At 48.0% G+C, this 18,421-nt stretch overlaps 1 protein-coding gene across 2 annotated transcripts in view; it reads left to right on the top strand.

The window, feature by feature from the left end:
* The window catches only part of LOC149345378 (alkaline phosphatase-like), a 113,097-nt gene extending 95,949 nt beyond the window's left edge, over positions 1 to 17,148 (top strand). For both annotated transcript variants that reach the window (XM_089546607.1, XM_089546608.1), the window contains 4 exons: positions 4,575 to 4,715; positions 9,705 to 9,896; positions 15,823 to 15,930; positions 15,990 to 17,148. In XM_089546607.1, coding sequence (XP_089402733.1) covers positions 4,575 to 4,715; positions 9,705 to 9,896; positions 15,823 to 15,930; positions 15,990 to 16,261 — 713 coding nt within the window. In that variant the 3' untranslated portion in view covers positions 16,262 to 17,148. The remainder of the gene's footprint in view (positions 1 to 4,574; positions 4,716 to 9,704; positions 9,897 to 15,822; positions 15,931 to 15,989) is intronic.
* The last annotated feature ends 1,273 nt before the right edge of the window (positions 17,149 to 18,421 follow it).

Here is an 18,421-nt window from a genome sequence, read left to right as displayed (position 1 = left end):
ATGGACCGCCTCGGTATGAGGTGTAGAGGTATGGCGTGCGGGATGCAAGGGCGCAATTTCGTATGTCACTGGAGTCACTTGTCGTAAAATACGGTAGGGGCCTGTATAACGGGGCAAAAGTTTTTCCGAGAGGCCAACGCGGCGAGCTGGGGTCCAAAGCAGCACGAGAGAGCCGCAAGAATACTGGGTGGTGTAATGACAGGAATCATAGCGACGTTTCTGGGAGTGCTGGGAGGCTGTGAGTCGGTTGCGAGCAACAACGCGGTCAGCATCACATCGGGCTATGGCGTCACGAGCATAGGAGCTGCCAGTGTCGACTGAAGGGAGCAGGCTGTCAAAAGGAAGCAAATGTTCACGGCCGTGTAGAAGATAGAAGAGGGAGTAGCCGGAAGTTTTGTGACGCACCGCCTAATGTAACAATATGCTCGATACGCTATAGCTTTCGCTTTCTAACCAGGTTCAGCAGTAGTTGAATCGCGGCTAAAGTGACGCTTGCCCACTGTGCGCAGTTATTTAATTTAATTTCTGCTGCAGGGGTGGTGTAGATATAAGTACAATTTAGTAGGTGAAGCTGCTGATATCTCTTATTATAAAAACCATATTAGTTGGACCTTGTTTGTCAGATATGCAAACAGTCATTCGATAAATTGGGTGCAGTTTGGCGGAACAATTGGATGCAATGGGTAAACCCAACAGGTACAAGTGGATAGTCTATTTGAGTTTTCAACTGGTTCCAATTGGAATGGTGTTCCAATTGGATAGTCCATTTCGACCTTCCAATTGGAACACCATTCCAATTGGAACCCGCTGGAATCGGAACTGGCCTAGTAGGAACCACTTAAATATCTATTGATTCCAATGGCTTTTTTTGACTGGGATGCATTTTGTTTTGTTGAGGGGAAAGCACAGCCTTTGATGACCACGATTTTCTTTTGACGCCGTTAATGGGCAGGGCGGGAGACAAATGCTTCTTGCCACGGACCACTGGGGGCAGGAGAGGAGACGACACTCGGCCTTGAGGTTATGACGCGATAGGGTTGACGGGTACTTGGTGTTTCTCCACTTTGCATTCACACATCGCCCTGGCGCAGATGCGCTGGGCTGGGCAACCTCTCGACACCAATCATTCGACTGCCAGGCCGCAATCCGATGGGCAGGTTTTGACGACGTCACATGGCCGCGGGTTTTAATTGGCCCATGCTTCAATTGGCCCAGGCTTCAAACGGTCTGCGGCGGCCATTTTTTTTGCCTACATGCAGGTATTAAGCTATTGTGTTGAAATGCACCTTGTAATGGGAAATTCAGTGACAACAGGGATGGCAGTGGGAGTGGCAGGTAACGGATTCACCCGCAGCCTGTTCTGGCCGCTGGGGGGGGCGGAGGATTCGCCCGCAGCCTCACCTGTTCTGGCGCCCGCGGAACAGTCGCGAAAAGGGAGAAGAAACTTGTGGGCTATAGACAAGCGTCTGGACCTGGCGCTGGCGTCAGCAGTGTCATCCGTTGTGTAGGCAAAATGCGGGACCGTCCGCATTGGATGCACCACGCTTGCGTGTTTGTGGGCGTAATTCGCGGCGTGCCGATATATTGGGGTATGGTTGGTTGAGCCACAGTGCGGAAAAATCCACAACTTTATTGCAGTCAGGTAGGGGCCGAGGAGCAAGACAAGCTGGGCGACGGATCGCGGCTGCCATTGCGTTTCTGCATTGAAATCTACTCAGCTAGTTCGCGCCTCTTAATCCGCATCGTTGCTGCTCGATCGAGTGGCGACTCAGTGCAAGAATGAAGTGACGCCTGCAACTCATTCGCTTTCTGTCCAGCGCGGTCATACACCGTGGGCGCGATATTGCGCGTGCTTGTGATCCTGAGCAAAAAGCAGGCGGCCATGTTCAGGTGCTAATTACCGAACAGCTTCCCGGCCATCACTTCCCGCAAAAAATATAGAAAAAAACTGCCTTCAGCATTCACAGCGTGCCGCTCAACGCGCGACGTTTGAAGCAGAACCAGTCTCAGGTCGAACCAATGAGTAATTACTCCCTTATTACAAATCTACTCCACCTTGGGGGATTCCCCTAAACCTTTGACCTACAAATATGCAAGAAAGAGAAAAATCCAAAACACTCATAAAACAACAAAAACAGCAAAAAACAGTGCCAACCAACTCAAATAAACACAAAATTACAAAACAGGAAAAATCGACGTCAATTTCTTTTTAAAGACAATAGAACTCGTAGTTTCTTGAGCTATTTCCACTAAAGATGGGTGCGCATTACATAAAGGTGCAATTTGATTATTTACACTTTGCATTCCATAACTTGTTGTGGATCTTGTGGGAGATAGAGGAACCATGCGCAGCCAGTATTCAATGCTTCTAGAAAGATATATATTGCGGAAAGAAGTGAAAGCCTCCCTAATTTTATGAAATATGGGAATCGCTGAACTAAAGTTGTAGGAGTTAAGGAAACTGCTTGCATGAGAAGTTTCGAAGAGATTTGTTTCATCAGTTGTACTCGGACATAAGGCACGTAAGGCTCTTTCTGGAGAGAAAATAATTTATGTGAGTCAGTTTTATTGCAAGTACCCCATACTAGATTGAAATATACTAGGCGGCAGTGAACCAGAGCAAAATATAATTATTTTTTAACCTGTTGCGGCAGAAGGTGTCTAATTCGATAAATCACACATAACGATCGGGCCATTTTCAGTCTGACGCTATTCACGTGATCGGTCCAGCCAAGATCACTGCGGAAATACACACCAAGAAACCGAACGCTATGCACTTCTTCAGTTCTTAAGTTATTAAACTGAAGTGAGAAGTGGTGATCTACTGGCTTATTTTTTGCGTGGAAAAGCATAAATTTCGTTTTGTTAGCATTCAATTCAAGTTGATTAACTGGGTGCCAGATCATTAACTCTTTCAGACAGACATTCGATTGCTGTTCAAGTGTTTGTAGGTTAGTGCCTGAAAAAAATAATTTGTGTCATCGGCATACAGCGCAACATTAGTAGTTAGAGGAATGTTAACAATGTCATTGGTATATACAATGAACAAAAGGGGTCCAAGAATAGAACCTTGGGGGACGCCAATGTTTACTAAACCGAACTCAGATTATATATCATGTATTTTTATGTATTGCCTCCGTGCATTTGAATAACTCTCAAATAGTACATTGGCAATTGCACGAACTCCGTATATTGTCACGTTGTAGTGACGGCAGTCCAGCGGTCAGGAAGACAGCAGCAAGGCTTGCAAACGAAGCTCTTTATTTGGGCTGACTTGCGCCCGCAAAAGAACTGAATCTCTCGGCGGCGGCGTAACAAACGGGCTCGTCAGTCGTCGAACTACGAATGCCCGCTGCTTGCGGCATCGCTCAATTTAAAACCATCAAGGAAACTTCGAGATAACAGGACAAGATCATCTACTGTAATCTGGAAAAACGTAGATGCAGCTGTTCATGGCTGCGATCAATCGAGATTAGTCCGGTCGCTTCTCGCGTCACGAACAAAAATGATAACCCTTTGCTGCGGCCTTGAGCGCGAACGAACGGACACTAAAATGATACGTGGCAATATCTCTAATTTTTTAAGTAATATTGAATGCTTAACCGAATCAAAACCCTTGCAAAAATCTAGAAATATTCCAACAGTATAAAGCCTATTTTCAAAATTCTGAATTAAACATTTTTTTATGTCTAATAGTGCTGTTTGGGTTGATTTACCTTGCTGAAAGTCATACTGCGGTTCAAAAATTAAATTTTTAGCTTGATGGAAGCTATTTACTCGCTTAAAAAGTATACGCTCAGCTACTTTCGAAAACAGTGGCAGCACTGTAATGGGGAAATGTGTTAGGGAAAGACGAATACTTGAATACATTAATGCGGCATTAATAACTCTGAATCTTTTTCTAGTCTCTCCGAAATGTAATATGGCTGCTTTAGATAAGTGTTTTTATTAATACCGGTACAGTCATTGTAAAGGCTGTGCAAGAACTTGGGCCTGCAAATTTTCGTCCTTCTACAACAACACAAAATATAGACATTGCTAAACCTGCTAGTGCACTCCATATTTCGACAACACCGTTGTGATGTACCTCAACAAAGACCAACTTGTGCGGGAAATAGTAGAGGTGCATCACATCATCCAAGAAGCAGACTTGCGTGTGAGGAGCACTTCCGCGGCATTGACAAAGCGCGAGACAGTACTTTTGCAGCAAGATGGGCGCCTGTAGGTGTTTACGAATCAGGATTTGGGTTATTATTTTAACTTTTTTTAATCTTTGAAGATCACGTCAGCTAGTCCCGCGGCGGATAGATATTTAATTGTGCTCTTTTTTGAGATTACATAGCTAAGTGTTACTTCAGCTCTTGTACGTGTCTTTGCTTTCCCTGGTCCTTCGTTTTAGTTGCGCCGCTTCGTGTTTTCAACATGGAATACCAACTCGCCCGGTACGCTATGTTGAAACTACTTGAGTGCCGTCCATATGCGTTGATTGCGGTCGAATGCCAAGGCAACCCATCAGTTCCTTTCACTGAGGTCAAATGTGGAGTCGAAAGCAAGCAACCTTTCCCTTCTCGCAGGCCTCTTCGACAGCGACCATGTGCCGTACGTGATTGAACGCAGCGACCCGGAAACCACCAAGCCCACGCTGCCGGAAATGACCAGAGTCGCCGTGAAGCTGCTCAGGAGGGCGCCCAAAGGCTTTGTGCTGCTCGTCGAAGGTACGCTTTCGCCCCCCCGTGCGTCATCGGCTGGTCGGAGGTAGTCTCCGCAACACGGCTGTCTGAGCACCTCTCGCCAGCATGCAGCCAATAGCAGTCGGCGTGTAATCGGTGCTGTTCTCAGCCTTCCTATGGGGACTACGGACATTGACTCGTTACGCTTTCGCGGCAAGGCTGCTGATGTTTTAATATTTGAAACGACCCACTATACCGCATTGTTGCAGAAACGGAAATTCCTATTGGCAAATCGCGTAAGCTCTCTAAATTGAGCGTGAAAAAAAATGTATACGAATTTCAAATGACTAAAGGTTTCTTTTTCCGTGTTGCATTTTTGGAGGTTCTAAATTTGGAGAAGTAAAATGCGACGAAATGAAGCCGGGTTCGCAGGAGAATTAAGCTTGAGTAGCTGCTCTGAAGATGTGTCTCTCCCATGGGCTCATTCAAGTAGTCAGGGAAGATACACGGTGACAGCAGATCAGTTCTGGTTCTCGTCTTCATAGCCGACAGTGCCGCCTTGCAGCCGCACAAAGTTTCCATTCTGCATGAAATTTCGGACAATTCCTTAGTGTACCTTTGCAGTAGCGTCCTTCCTCTTCTGCGCAGAAACATCTGGCGTACAACACGAGATTTAATACAGCTTATGACACTGCCATACTTGACCGATTTAGTGTCCGTTATGATTACTTTGAGAAAATGAGCCACGACGATACCGCACATTATGGCTAACTTTCAAACAAACTGTTCACAAGTCTATAACACAATATGTGTGCTTGAAGTACAAGAAAAAATATCAAAATTCGTGTATTGTAAGAGAAATTATTCAATTAAAGAGAAAAGTGTGCAGGTGTGAAGGAACGCTGTGGCGATCAGGGAACCCGGAGTTACGTCATGACTTACCGACATAAAGTAAAAAGTTTAAATCAGTGATTAAATGATCAAAAGATAAGTTTTGCAACACCACACTGAGTCAGTATCCGTGAATCTTCCCAAATGTTTTCGAGACAGCTGTCGTGAAGCAATACATTATTAGCCAGAATAAACACACAGAGGTTCTTACTGATGATAAGGTACAATTGCGCAGGCTTCTTAGGCTTAGGCTATTTTTTTTTGAAGTGTTTTTATTTCGGGCGATGGAGAATCGACAAAGTCCAAGTCGCATATCCAAAAATACTGCGATAGTGATATTGTCACGTAGTTGTGACTGCTGTCCGGCGAACAGGAAAACAGCGAGAATCACTTCTAAATGAAACTTTTTATTTGGGCTGACTTGCTCCCGCAAAGAACTCAATCACTCAGAGGCGACGTAGCATCAAGCGTGCTCGGTGGTCGTCGAACAGAATGCCCGCCGCTGTCGGCCGTGCTCTTTTTGAAGCTGATAGCTAACTTTCGAGAGAAAGCTTGGAAAGTTACTAGAACACTCTGGAACAGCGTAGAGCCGGCTCCGCCTCGATGAGATCAATCGAGATAAATCTAGGCGCGTCTTTCATCACAAACAAAGCGATAAAGTGGCATGCTGGCAGCTTTGAAGATTGAACAAACAAACACTACAAACATTCGCGGCAATACTGCTTTTGCTACGCTCATGCTCTACACATGTTATCAGGTTCATAATTGCATCCATAGTGCGTCTACGTCTACGCAATCCAGTCATGAACTCAGACAACAATCCTATTTCATAACACCGCCACTGAAGCTTGGCGTCCATCTTCTCCATTACTTTGCATAAGCAGCTCCTCAGGCTCACTGGCCGAAAAGAGTCGAGTTCGTGAAAGACACGAGAGCGCAGATTAACACTGACGAGTAAGGGAGCAGGACAAGCACTGCACTTTCAACAGGATTCATTCACTCTGCCTTTATCCATGCGCTTAATCGCAGCTGACAAACATTCACAGATATGCATCAAGAAACATCATTTCACTATGCCGAAGAACTGACGTGTCACTGATGCAATTATCACATCGCTTTTTTATATAGAAGGCTTCCACGAGCTCGTGTTCTGTCCTATCTAAGCTTTTCAATAGCAGTATACAATCCGATAGTCGAGGCTTGCAGGCTATACGCTCCTTTTTCGAGCAGGCCTGGCAGCGGTCTTTGCCACTAAGAGACAAAGAGGGCAATGCCATTACCAATATGAAGAAGATAGTTGAAGTAGCCGAAGGGATTTACACAGATCTATAGAGTAGCGAGGGCAATTAAAGCGTTACTGAAAGAGGCAGTCGAGCACAGCAATGGGACATTTCGGCAGTAACAAAGAAGGAAATAAAGACAACCTTAGGAGCAATGCAGAAGGGTAAAGTGGCTGGTGAGGATCAGGTAACAGCAGGTTTTTTGAAGGACGGAGGAGAGATCGTGCTAGAAAAACTAGCCACCCTGTATACGCAATGCCTTGTGACCTCGAGCGTACCGGAAGCTTGGAAGAACGCTAACATTATCTTAATTCATCAGAAATGAGACGTCTAGGATTTGAAGAGTTACAGACCGATCAGCTTAATGTCCATTGCCTGCAAGATATTTTTACTCAATCAACCAAATGATCAGGCATGCTTTCGTAAAAGATACTCGACAATAGACTATACTCACGCTATCAATCAGGTGAAGAGAAATGCACAGAATATAACCAACCCTTATTATATAGCTTTCATTGATTGCGAGAAAGCATTTGGCTCAGTGGAAACCTCAGCTGTCATGCAGGCATTGCGGAATCAGGGTGTAGAAAAGTGTTCTGTGAAAATATTGCAAGATATTTATAACGATCTCACGGCTACCATAGTCCTCCATAAAGTCAGCAATAAAATTCCAATAAGGAAAGGTGTCAGGCAGGCAGACGTCATCTCGCCAATGCTATTCACTGCCTGTTTACAGGAGGTATTCCGAGGCCTAGAATGGGAACAGTTGGGGATAAGAGTTAACGGCGAGTACCTAAGTAATTTGCGATTCGCGGATGACATTGCCTTGCTATGTCACTCAGTGCATGAACTGGAAAGCATGATCAATGAGTTAGACAGGCAGAGCAGAACGGTGGGGCTAAAAATTAACATGCAGAAAATCAAAGTAATGTTCAACAGCCTAGGAAGGGAACAGCAGTTCGCAATTGGTAGGGAGGTGCTGGAAGTAGTAAGAGAACATGTCTTCTTAGGGCAGGTGGCGACCACTGATCCGGATAATTAGAGGAAAATAACTACAATAAAAATGGGGTGGAGTGCATATGGCAGGTTCTCTCAGATCATGAATGTCAGTTTCACAATATCCCTCAAAAGAAAAGGCTAGAACAGCTGCATCTTACCGGTACTCACCTATGAGGCAGAAAGGTGGAGGCTAACAAAGAAGGTTCAGCTTAAGTTAAGGACAATGGAAAGAAAAATGATAGGTGTAACGTTAAGAGATCGGAAGCGGGCGGAGTGGGTGAGGGAACAGACGCGAGTCAATGACATCCTAGTTGAAATCAAGAGGAAGAAATGAGCTTAGGCAGGACATGTAATGCAAAGGCAAGATAACCGGTAGCCCTGAAGGGTAACGGAGTGGATTCCAAGAGAAGGCAAACGTAGCAGGGGGCGGCAGAAAGTTAGGCGGGCGGATGAGATTAAGAAGTTTGCGGGAATGCGGTGGCCGCTACTGGCAAAGGACAGGGTTATTTGGAGAAACATGGAAGAGGCCTTTGCCCTTTCAGTGGGCGTAGTCAGGCTGATGATGATGATGATTGTGAATAGACTCCAAATAGGCAAGTTGCACATTTAGCTGATCTTTGAAATTCGTCTCATCTAATGAAATGCCAGGACGAGAAATAACGAGGCAAAACTCATTAGCCAGGTCAGTTTGTACCATTGCAAGAGCTCTGAAAGGGCTATTTTTAGTAGAGTTAGTTCTTGGGCTAGTTGGTATACTTGATTTAAACTCATAGTTTTTAAGCGCAACGGCACACGGCCAAAGAAAAGGAGCAGGAAGAGAAGAAGGACGAACACAGCGCTGTGTTCGTCTTTCTTCTGTTCCTGCTTCCTTGCGCTGAAAAACTATTGGCTATTTTTAGTCACGGGCCTGCTTAAGGAGATCAATGTACTGCAGATGTCACGCTATTGTTTCCTTCCTAAATGCTGCAGGCGTTTACGCATTCACGAATGTACCTTTTGAGCCTCATGATACGATTTTAAACAACCGGATCGACGGTAAGCCCTTCCCGCTGTTCTTCTAAGTGCCCTCAGTCGCTCATAGTCTCTATCAATACCATTAGGTATGGCGACTTCCTTCTTGCAACTACTCAGGGTACTCATCGCCAGTGAAGTGAAGTCGTCAATACTAATGCCCATGGAAACTTTCTGAGTTATGCTTTGACGAATTGCTTCCCCATTGGTAAGTTTGTATTTACGCCTGGCACCCTGACAGAGTAGCTAGGATGATATACAGTATCGGATGGGGATCACTTCTGCCTCCCTCAATGTCTGTGGTCTACGGCACGGCAGACACCAGACCATGAGTCACAGGGTCGGATCTGTACAGTTCGAGCAAGGAAAACCGCGTGGAAGTGTGTGACAACTGCCGTTCAGGACAGATATGTTACATTTCTCTGCGGTGCATTCAACGACCCTACCACGGGCGTCACAGTGGTCACTACCCCGATCAGTATAATGAGCGCTAAAATTACCGCCAATCGTAACTGAGAGCCCGCTGTTTTAGAGATATTCACAGAGCATCAATCAAGGCACTACAAGTTGCTTGCAAGTAATTTTAACTGTAACGCAGACCTTACCAATGGGCAATTTGCAGGCCGCGAACCCCGGAATGTCAGGAGAACTGGATTGGATCAGGTAGGAGGGTACGGGACATGTCACAAAGCATATGAATCCACATAAACACCGCGACGTCATTAAGACGTGGTGGTTCCTGTGTGAATAAGGACCTTCTTGCTAACGGCAAGACGCTTCGCCATCCAATCTCGCGGCATAAGCGGTGCTGACGTTAAAATATGTTTACTACATATGTGCGTACAAATGGCAGGTGCCCGCATCGACATGGCGCACCACAAGAGCCAAGGCGGATCGGCGTTGGAAGAGGCGCTGGAATTCGACCAGGCCGTGGACGTGACGCGTGGCTTGCTGGACCAGGACGAGTCACTGCTCGTCGTCACGGCCGACCACTCGCACACGTTCACCATGGGTGGCTACCCCGAGCGGGGCACCAACATACTCGGTACGTTGTTCTTCCTCCAGCCGGCAAGGCCACCTGGACAGACATGGATGCCGTGGTGGCTCAGTGGCTAGAGCGTTGAGCCGGTGCACCCGGGTGCTAACCCTGCCGCGGTGGCGATGGAGGCGAATAGAAAAAATATCCCGTGTGTCCTGCGATGTGAGTGCGATCCCCAGATGGCCGAAATTATTTCGGAACCTTGAGTGTGAAAAACGCACAATGCGCAGAATAAATTGCAGATAGTTGCGTTGGTCATAATATAACATAGAGTGCAACGGAAACACGAAGGACGGACAGCACGACGCCGGCAAGCGCTAACTCGCAACTAGGATTTACGGCCGAATGTACGTAATTAATAGATATAATCGTGCAAAAGATTGAAACAAAAGGGTCCCCTCAGGAGCCAATCAACGGTAAAAAAGAAACACATGCCGCACGTGTCGGGGAAGGGAAATTAGCGTCAAGACATCATCATCATCACCATCAGCCTGACTACACCCACTGCACGGCAAAGGCCTCTCCCATCCCTCTCCAATTAACCCTGTCCTTTGTCAGTTGCCACCACTTTACCCCCGCAAACTTCTTAATCTCATCCGCCCACCTAACTTTCTTCTGCCCCCTGCTACGTTTGCTTTCTCTTGGAATCCACTCGGCTACCCTTAAGGGTTAAGACACTTCGTCAATAACCTTGGACGGCGGAGACTGAAACATGACACTCACAATCTGCCATGGCAACAAAGGGCTGGCTGACACATTTATCTGGAGAGATCCGTATGTGATAAGCTTCCATAATTTCACGGACTAGCTGCTCGGAACGGACGGCTGTTCTAGGAAATACAGGTGTTCACTTTTTCTTCTTTTCTTCCTCTTTATCTTTACATGCGCGGTATGGCTCAGGGCAATTGCCGTACCTTCTTTATCTTTACATGCGCGGTAATGCTCAGGGTAATTCGTACCGTACCTATCGAACACATCACGAGACACATCCACCGTAACGAAGACAGCACTAACGAAGGACGCAGAAAGGTAAGACGAGACACAACGTCAGCGTCTCATCCTACCCTTTCGCAGTTTGCGCTGCTTTTATTGCCATAGCTATCGTTGAGCGAATTTCGGTGTTCGCCTAGTCTCGCATTCAGGCAGCGCCCCCTTTGATCCGCATACACCGCTGCGCATGTCAGCGGCCAGTCTTCTGTCGGAAGCTTCCTTCTGGCACCATCACAAAGCATCCTTCTTTGTCCGCACATGGCCCCCTTAAACCACCTAAAGACAAGAAAGTCGACGAGGGTCCCGGTGCTGTTCACCTGTCTTTGCCGGCCTTGTGTTCTCTCGTGGGCGCCGAAGCACTCTTCAACACATCTCGGTCGAACGTCAGTGAGTGCTGATTTGGCAGCTGCCAGCTTTTCGGCAGGCACGATTTCGAAGCCGAATATCGGATCCAAGGTTGGGTGCATTCAGGTGCTCTTTTGGGAAATCGGTCTCGCCTACGAAGACGAGGCTCCCTCGCTTCTTGTTTTCCTTCTTTCTTCTTGGTCACAGAATTCCAGTAAAACACTGCCATACACGTTTGGGCGCACGCTACACTAAGCCTGTTCTTGAAGAACCGGGCCTGCCGCCGCCACCCAGACTGTAACAAGAGTTCCTATTATTGCAAAAAGCAACACTACGCTAATCGCCGCGCCATTTCGCGGAGCCGAGGAAAGGCCATAGTGCGCATGCGCGAGGAGCAGTGACGTCACACAGCTGGCGCGCCGCTGCCGTCGATGCGCGGGTGACTCAGAGGTGCCGCTGCTGCGCTCGCCAGTTGAGCTTGCGCAGTAGCGGCGCATAGCTAGCGTACCGGGACTGCCGCCCTGCCGCGCGCTCTCCATCGTCTCGCTCTCGCTTCTCGTTGCTATCAGAATCCTCCAGGTTTAACCAGAGCTAAACCACAGCCAATTTTCTTCTGCGGTCGTCCTCTGATGGTTCGAGAAACCCAGGAACAGCCTGCCATTCTGGAGGGCAAAATCCGTGGCGGAGTTGCCATGAAAAGTCCTACCCTTAGAAACATAGACGGCGAAGAGTGTCGCGATCACTGCAGGGTAATACAAGTTGAGGTTGTTACATGGAGAAGAGCCCACTAAACTAGTAATCAGACTAAGTAAAGCGGAAACTTTGGCAGGTTGATCAACGTTCAGGATGTAAAATAAAGCGCAAAGGAATGACGAAAGACGGACAGGATGGCGCAGACAAGCGCTAACTTGAAAATGGCATTTATTGCTAAATGTAGGCAATTTATAGAGGCCAAGATGGGCTCTAAGAACGCTCTGATATAAACGTGCCCGCTTCCTATTCTGGAGACTGAAACGTCAAGCTCGATGACTGCTGGATATGAGCCGCTCATTCAATACTCAGTCGCTCAGAATGAAGCGCACCCAAAGCGAGACAGCAATACTTTGATTTGAGCTAGTTGGTTGTACCATGACATGTTTACGCAAAATGGCGCCAGTCCTGTGTTGTTGTGTGTTTTGTCTTCGTCTTTTAGCGCCAGTACGTTTTTTGCGTAAACATGCCGAAACGAGAACGTGTGCTGCTGTCTCACAAACCAGGTGAAAGAGAGGCATAGTGCTGCGCATTCAAAAGCTGCCACAGAGCTTCGTCTTCTCTGCACCACTGTCGAAGGTGTGCAGAATGTGCAGCTTGACCCAGCTTTAAAACAGCAGCGCTTTTCTTGTTTGCGCTCAAGGCGCAGCTGGCAGGGTGCTGCTCTCTAGTCCGACCGTTTCTGCGCGTACTTCGATAGTAGAGAATCTTTAATATGCTACAGCCTCATTTCTGTCAGTCACTAATATGCTGTAATAACTCAGTTTGGAACCTTTTCATGTGCGCCGTCAAGTTGCTGAGCTTAAATTCTTTTTATTCATTTTTATTTCCATAAACCGCTAAAGGCCCTCACTGCGAGGGTATTACATAGGGGGTAACAAAAATGCAATCATGAAAAACTAAACAGTTAACAAAACTAGAAAAGCAGAATCGTTAACCAGCCAAAAAGTATCAAAATGTAGCGGGACAAGAACGCGCGAAATGAACATAATGACAACAAATAAACAGCGCGTAAAATGAAAATCAAACGCATTAGGATAAACAAAACAGAACTTCCCTTTCACTTTTTAAAATTTGATGAAATACTATCGGAATATTTCAGTACGCTCTTTCAGAATGAAATTATCCTGTCATGTCATACTTATATTTTTTATGCGCGCCTCTGGTTGAGCATACAGATACACTGCACCAAATTTCTCCAAAACCGAATGGCACATTCGCCTCAACGCTCCGGTGCAGCTGTTTTATATACACTGACTACTGAACCTTGGGATGAAAATATTAGACCCGGTTCACACGATGGAGCTAAAAGCAATTTAGGTGCGTGCGGTAGCATTCTAGCCCTTCTTTCGCTTTGTTTAACTTGGTTTAATTTTTAAAATTATAAGCTTGAAATTTCGAGTTTCACCCAAATGTTAACGTAGTCGCTTTTAGGCTTTCCTCTCACCCTAAGGCGCCTGAGCTGCTCGTTTTGATTCGAGTGGCCGTTTCCTGTGTTCGGTGGTCACTGTAGCCACTTGCGCGCGCCTCTTGACTGCACGTCCTTCGGCGACTTCATCATTCGCCTCCTTCCTCGCTCCTTGCCTGTTGGGGCACCCCCTTGAGCATTTGCCTCTTTGGCTTGCCGCCTGCCGGATCGGTTGACTTACTCTCTCTCTTCTGCGTTGGCGTTCAGCTCATGGCTTTTTCCTTTAAATTGTTGTTTTTCCTCCCTTTTGGGCATTTAGCTCTTTACGTTCATCTTGAATTGGTGCTGAGCCTGGCAATGCGTTGCTGGTCCGGGGGGCTCCCTCTCTCTTTCTTTTATGCTTTTCTACGGGGCTTCGTAATCTGTCTAAGGACCGCCTTCTGCCATGACTTACCTTCGACTTCACCCTCTCCTTCTCGGCACGCTCTCTCCAGTCGGCTGCAGCTTTAGCGACGCTCCTCGTGGCCTAACCGAGTTAATGCGAGGCTTGGGGGGAAGACAGCGCAAAAAACGACAACCACGGGGGAGGAAAAGAGCCAAAAGAACGCCTGTCCTCCCTGTGGTTGTTTTTTGCGCTGTCTTCCTACCAAGTATGAATTACCAACTAGCCCAGCACCATGTTTTATTAATTCGAGGCTTCCCCGTGATGAGTCACGCCTGTTTCGCTAGCGGCCCCTAAATAAAATTTTCCTTTTTTCACTGTAGCACACGTAAACCTCCCTTCCTTGGGAGCGCTGCTGCCTGCTGCATTCGTAAAGAAATAATGGAATTCCATCGACGATGCCCGCGCCCAGCTGACAAAGGCCTATAGAACGCGTAGCATCTCCCTCTGCGGCGTACGAGCGGCCGGACCGTTGACTCAGCGACACAGCGCAGAGAAGGCTCCAGGCGAAATCGGTCAATGAAACGGGCCCCAGTAAGTATACACTACGTGCGAGCGGGACACGGCCCCCGGGAAGGCCTCGAAATCGCGCCCTACCGGCCTGGCGGTTACGAACGAAAGCCGCCGCTGCTCCCCGGAAGGGATGATGGGAAATGCAGCAGAGCGCATTGTGTGCCGAGCCAGGAGGGCACCCGGCCAAATTACCCAAGATGCCAAAATTGAAAGGGGATTCGACAGATCTCCACAACCGGGAGCTTGGGTAATGATGTCGAAATATGCGTCAAGAGAGAGGGCGCGATCATTCTAATGCGCGGGAATTATTTGGTTCATTGTACAAAAACCGTCATCAACCCGTGGCCGAAACGCGGCACGCGAATGACGTCATCGCCCCTCCTGGACCGCCGGCGCTTCCACTGCCGCGTACCTCAAAGCACGATTGCGGTCTGCAGTGACCCAGGCAATCTTTTCTTTCCTCAGAATCAACCGAGTAAACCTCGCGCTCGTTTTGAGAAAAGCAAAGGCACGTATACCTGCCTCAATATATAGGCAGGTACGCCTAGTCACCGCCTAGTCACAGCGCGACTGAGGTGCCCGCTTAGCCAGCGAACCTTTTACACATGATCTCGCAATTACACATCAGACGAATAGCTTCATCATCATCAGCCTGACTGTGCCCACTGCAGGACGAACCTATCCTGTGCCATCTGCGGCCAACGCGCAAACTTCATCTGATCCGCCCACTTTCTGCCGCCCCCTGCTAGGCCTCTGTAGGAAAAACGCACTTAATAATTGCTTAAGTGGCCCCAAAATTTTTCTTTCTGTGGATTCTTGCACCGGCCCGTGTGCATCGGGTTTTAATTACAATCAGCATTAGAAAAGACTCTCACGCGTGACACTGGCGAATTGCCAACGAATTGGGCTCTGTTGGCTCTTTGATTTGATTTAATTTTATTGCCTTAAAGGCCTCAACATTGCAATTCGAAGTAATGCGATTGGAGACAATGCGATTGTAGACGAGGTAAGTTTGTGAAGGTATTTCAGGACTACAACGCGACCAACGCGACACGACATAAGGAACACACAGGTACTGTACACAGCGCTGTGTTCTGCCCCTGCGTGTTCCTTACGTCTATCTCCTGGTCGTCGTCCTGTATTCATGGAAGCAATGATAAAACATGTTTCCCTTTTCAATGAACAGGGATGAGCAGGAGATGACGGCCGTTACGCTTGTAAGGCCAATCCAGTAGGCAGCTGAACAAGAGAAAAGGAATTGGAGAACGTAGTAGTGCGTGAGCGGACTCACGTGGCTGATGACATCTTCGTCTCGAACAACTATCAATGCCTTGGATCAATGCCTTGGTCATAGCAAATGCTACTTTTCAAAGATTGCTGCACAACTGCATAAAAATTGTTTCAATGCAGGCGTACGTAGTTTATCGCATAATGGCACCTTGACCCGAGGGAGCCCGGCCAATGATTAGTTATTTCTTGCGCAGGCATTGCCGGCTATTCCGACGTAAACCAGCTGCCGTACACTGTCCTCACTTACGGAAATGGCCCAGGCTTCTCGAACAGCAGCGAGAACTTCACAAACGCCGACGTCGGTAAGCTTTCCATTTGCGAGGCCGCATTGCCCCCGCTGACGTGTGTGCTGCGCATGCAGCGCGGACGGACCACGTGCAGCGCTCGGCGTTCAAGCTCTCCGAGGAGACGCACGGCGGCGAGGACGTGGCCGTGTACGCGACGGGGCCCTGGGCGCACCTCTTTTCGGGCGTTCACGACCAGTCGTATATACCGCACGTGCTCGCCTACGCGGCCTGCGTGGGGCGCTTCGGCGGCGACAAGTGCGCCACGGCCGCCGCCAGCGCCCCCACGGTGCCGCTGGTCGCTGTGCTGGCTTCGGCGCTGGCCTCTCTGCTGCTCCGCTCCTGCTGATTCCCTGCCTCTGACCGGAACACCAGAAGAGAAGAACTCGTCATCACAACTAGCGAACTCTCGTGGCACAGTTTACTTATGGGTAGCGCTGCTTAAAAGGAGGTCGTTTGGGTGTGGGAGATGAATGTGTTGTGTTTCATATGTGTTGAATGATATAGGCGTGGGCGTGTTTGTGATTCCACATAAGTAGAGTAAAAAATGACGAGCACTAGGGAAGATAGACCGACACGGACAAACGCTGCTCGTAGGTGTTTCTTCCTTTGTGCTCGTCATTTTTTTCGCTGCAGTTATGTGGAAGCAAAGTAACCAACTGGCCCAAAAGCTCGTTCTACTAAAGCGTTCTTCTTTGTATACTCTTCGCTTATTCGCTTCAATAGCTTTTTCATCGTGTCTTCGTTTCTTGGTGTCTTTTGCGGGAAAGCGAAGCAGAGCGAAGCCTAGTAATTCTCTCCGCCTTCTCTCGTCGCAGGTTCGGCAATCAAAAGTAGTGTTGAAATGGGGTGACGGCTGACGCAATGGTTTTCCGAGTCTATGGTAGTGGAACGAGGTCTCTGGAAATTGCCTTAGCGAGGGGCAGCGTTATTCCTGCCGCGCCACAGCTCAGAACTCTTGTGCCTTAGGTGTACATGTTTGCATGGCCCGCTCACTCGAGCTCAGTGCGTGCAGTTTCAGTGAAAGCTCAAGGTGAATGAGAGGATATTGTTCTCCTTAGCGTAATCGTGTTATAGACGTCATTGTTTAATGTCAGCTGGGCGCTGAACGGTTTCTTTTGCTGTGCAGTCCATGAATGCATCTCCGCCAGAGGAAAAGAAATTCTGCGCAGGAACAACACTGTGATAAACGCGCATGTACAAATGTTTCTTGGGGCATTAAAGAAATTATTACGACGGACGTCTCTGTTTCGATACTTTGTAGTCGTCAACTGCGATATCTATTTTTTTTTGTTTAATTCAATTTTTCTCTTTGGAAAGATGTAATAAAAATTACACTGAGCCTTTACAAATCGATATCAATGTGCTGCAGGTTATTTACAGTCATAAAACATTACGGATGTAATCAAAATTCTGCTGGATTATCATGCAGGGTGAATAAAAACAAAGCACACTACCGCAAAAGACATGTGTACACATCATGTTTTAGGGTAAAAAATTTCGACCGGACGCTTAAGCTCAGCCTTAGAGACAAGCAGAACGTCAGTCTCTAATTCACATTAATATATCCAAGAGAGTCCTCATTAAGCGATGGGGCCGCCGCGGTGGCTCAGCGGTTATGGTGCTCGGCTGCTGACCCGAAAGACGCGTGTTCGATCCCGGCCGCGGCGGTTGAATTTCTTTGGAGGAGAAATTGTAGAGGCCCGTGTACCGTGCGATGTCAGTGCACGTTAAAGAACCCCAGGTGGTCGAAATTTCCGGAGCCCTTCACTACGGCGTCTCTCATAGCCTTAGTCGCTTTGGGACGTTAAACCCCATAAACCAAACCAAACCATTAAGCGATGGAGCAGTCTTTCAGCGATGCTCCACTGCCCTGCGATGGCGGGTGCTCCCACTGGTAGGCATAGTGTGGCCCAGGCTGTTGCCAAACGACCAATCATTACTGCCATAAGGGGCAGTTTTCTCACTGTCCGGTGGGGGATGACGACGCAAGGTCACGTGACCGAGGTGGCCCACCCGCCTCCTAGGTTGCTCTCTGGGGACCACCTGCCAGAGCCACGCTGTGACTCTTCGCACTCCGGATTTTCTCGAGAGCGGGGCCATTAGCGCTGCCGCGTTAAAAATGAGAAGAACGAGACTTGCAGCGATGGCGCGGAGGCGGAGCATCCGCTTTGCGCTGAAGAGGGCCGTGTTTGGAATTCCAGTGCCGCCACAGTCCTCCGGAAAAAAAATTCGGAGGTGCGTTATTATTGTTCAACTACAATATGTTAGGTTTGGTGTGTGGGATTTAACGTCCCACAGCGACTCGGGCTATAACGGACGCCGTGGTGGAGGGCGACCACCTACACAGATGACGCCCGTTCGCGACGTGCCCTTCTTCGTCTCCATCGAAATTCGACCGCCCCAGCCGGCATCGAAGCCGCGCCTTTTGGGTCCGAGCAGCATAACCACTGAGCCACCGCGGCGGCTTGACTGTGGGTGAGGATTAGGCCTTGCGTGAAGAGTCGTC

Source organism: Amblyomma mixtum, chromosome 5 (assembly GCF_055824585.1).
Source record: "Amblyomma mixtum isolate Tamu chromosome 5, ASM5582458v1, whole genome shotgun sequence".
Classification (NCBI taxonomy): Eukaryota; Metazoa; Arthropoda; class Arachnida; order Ixodida; family Ixodidae; genus Amblyomma; species Amblyomma mixtum.
This window is presented reverse-complemented; position numbering and strand designations above follow the sequence as displayed.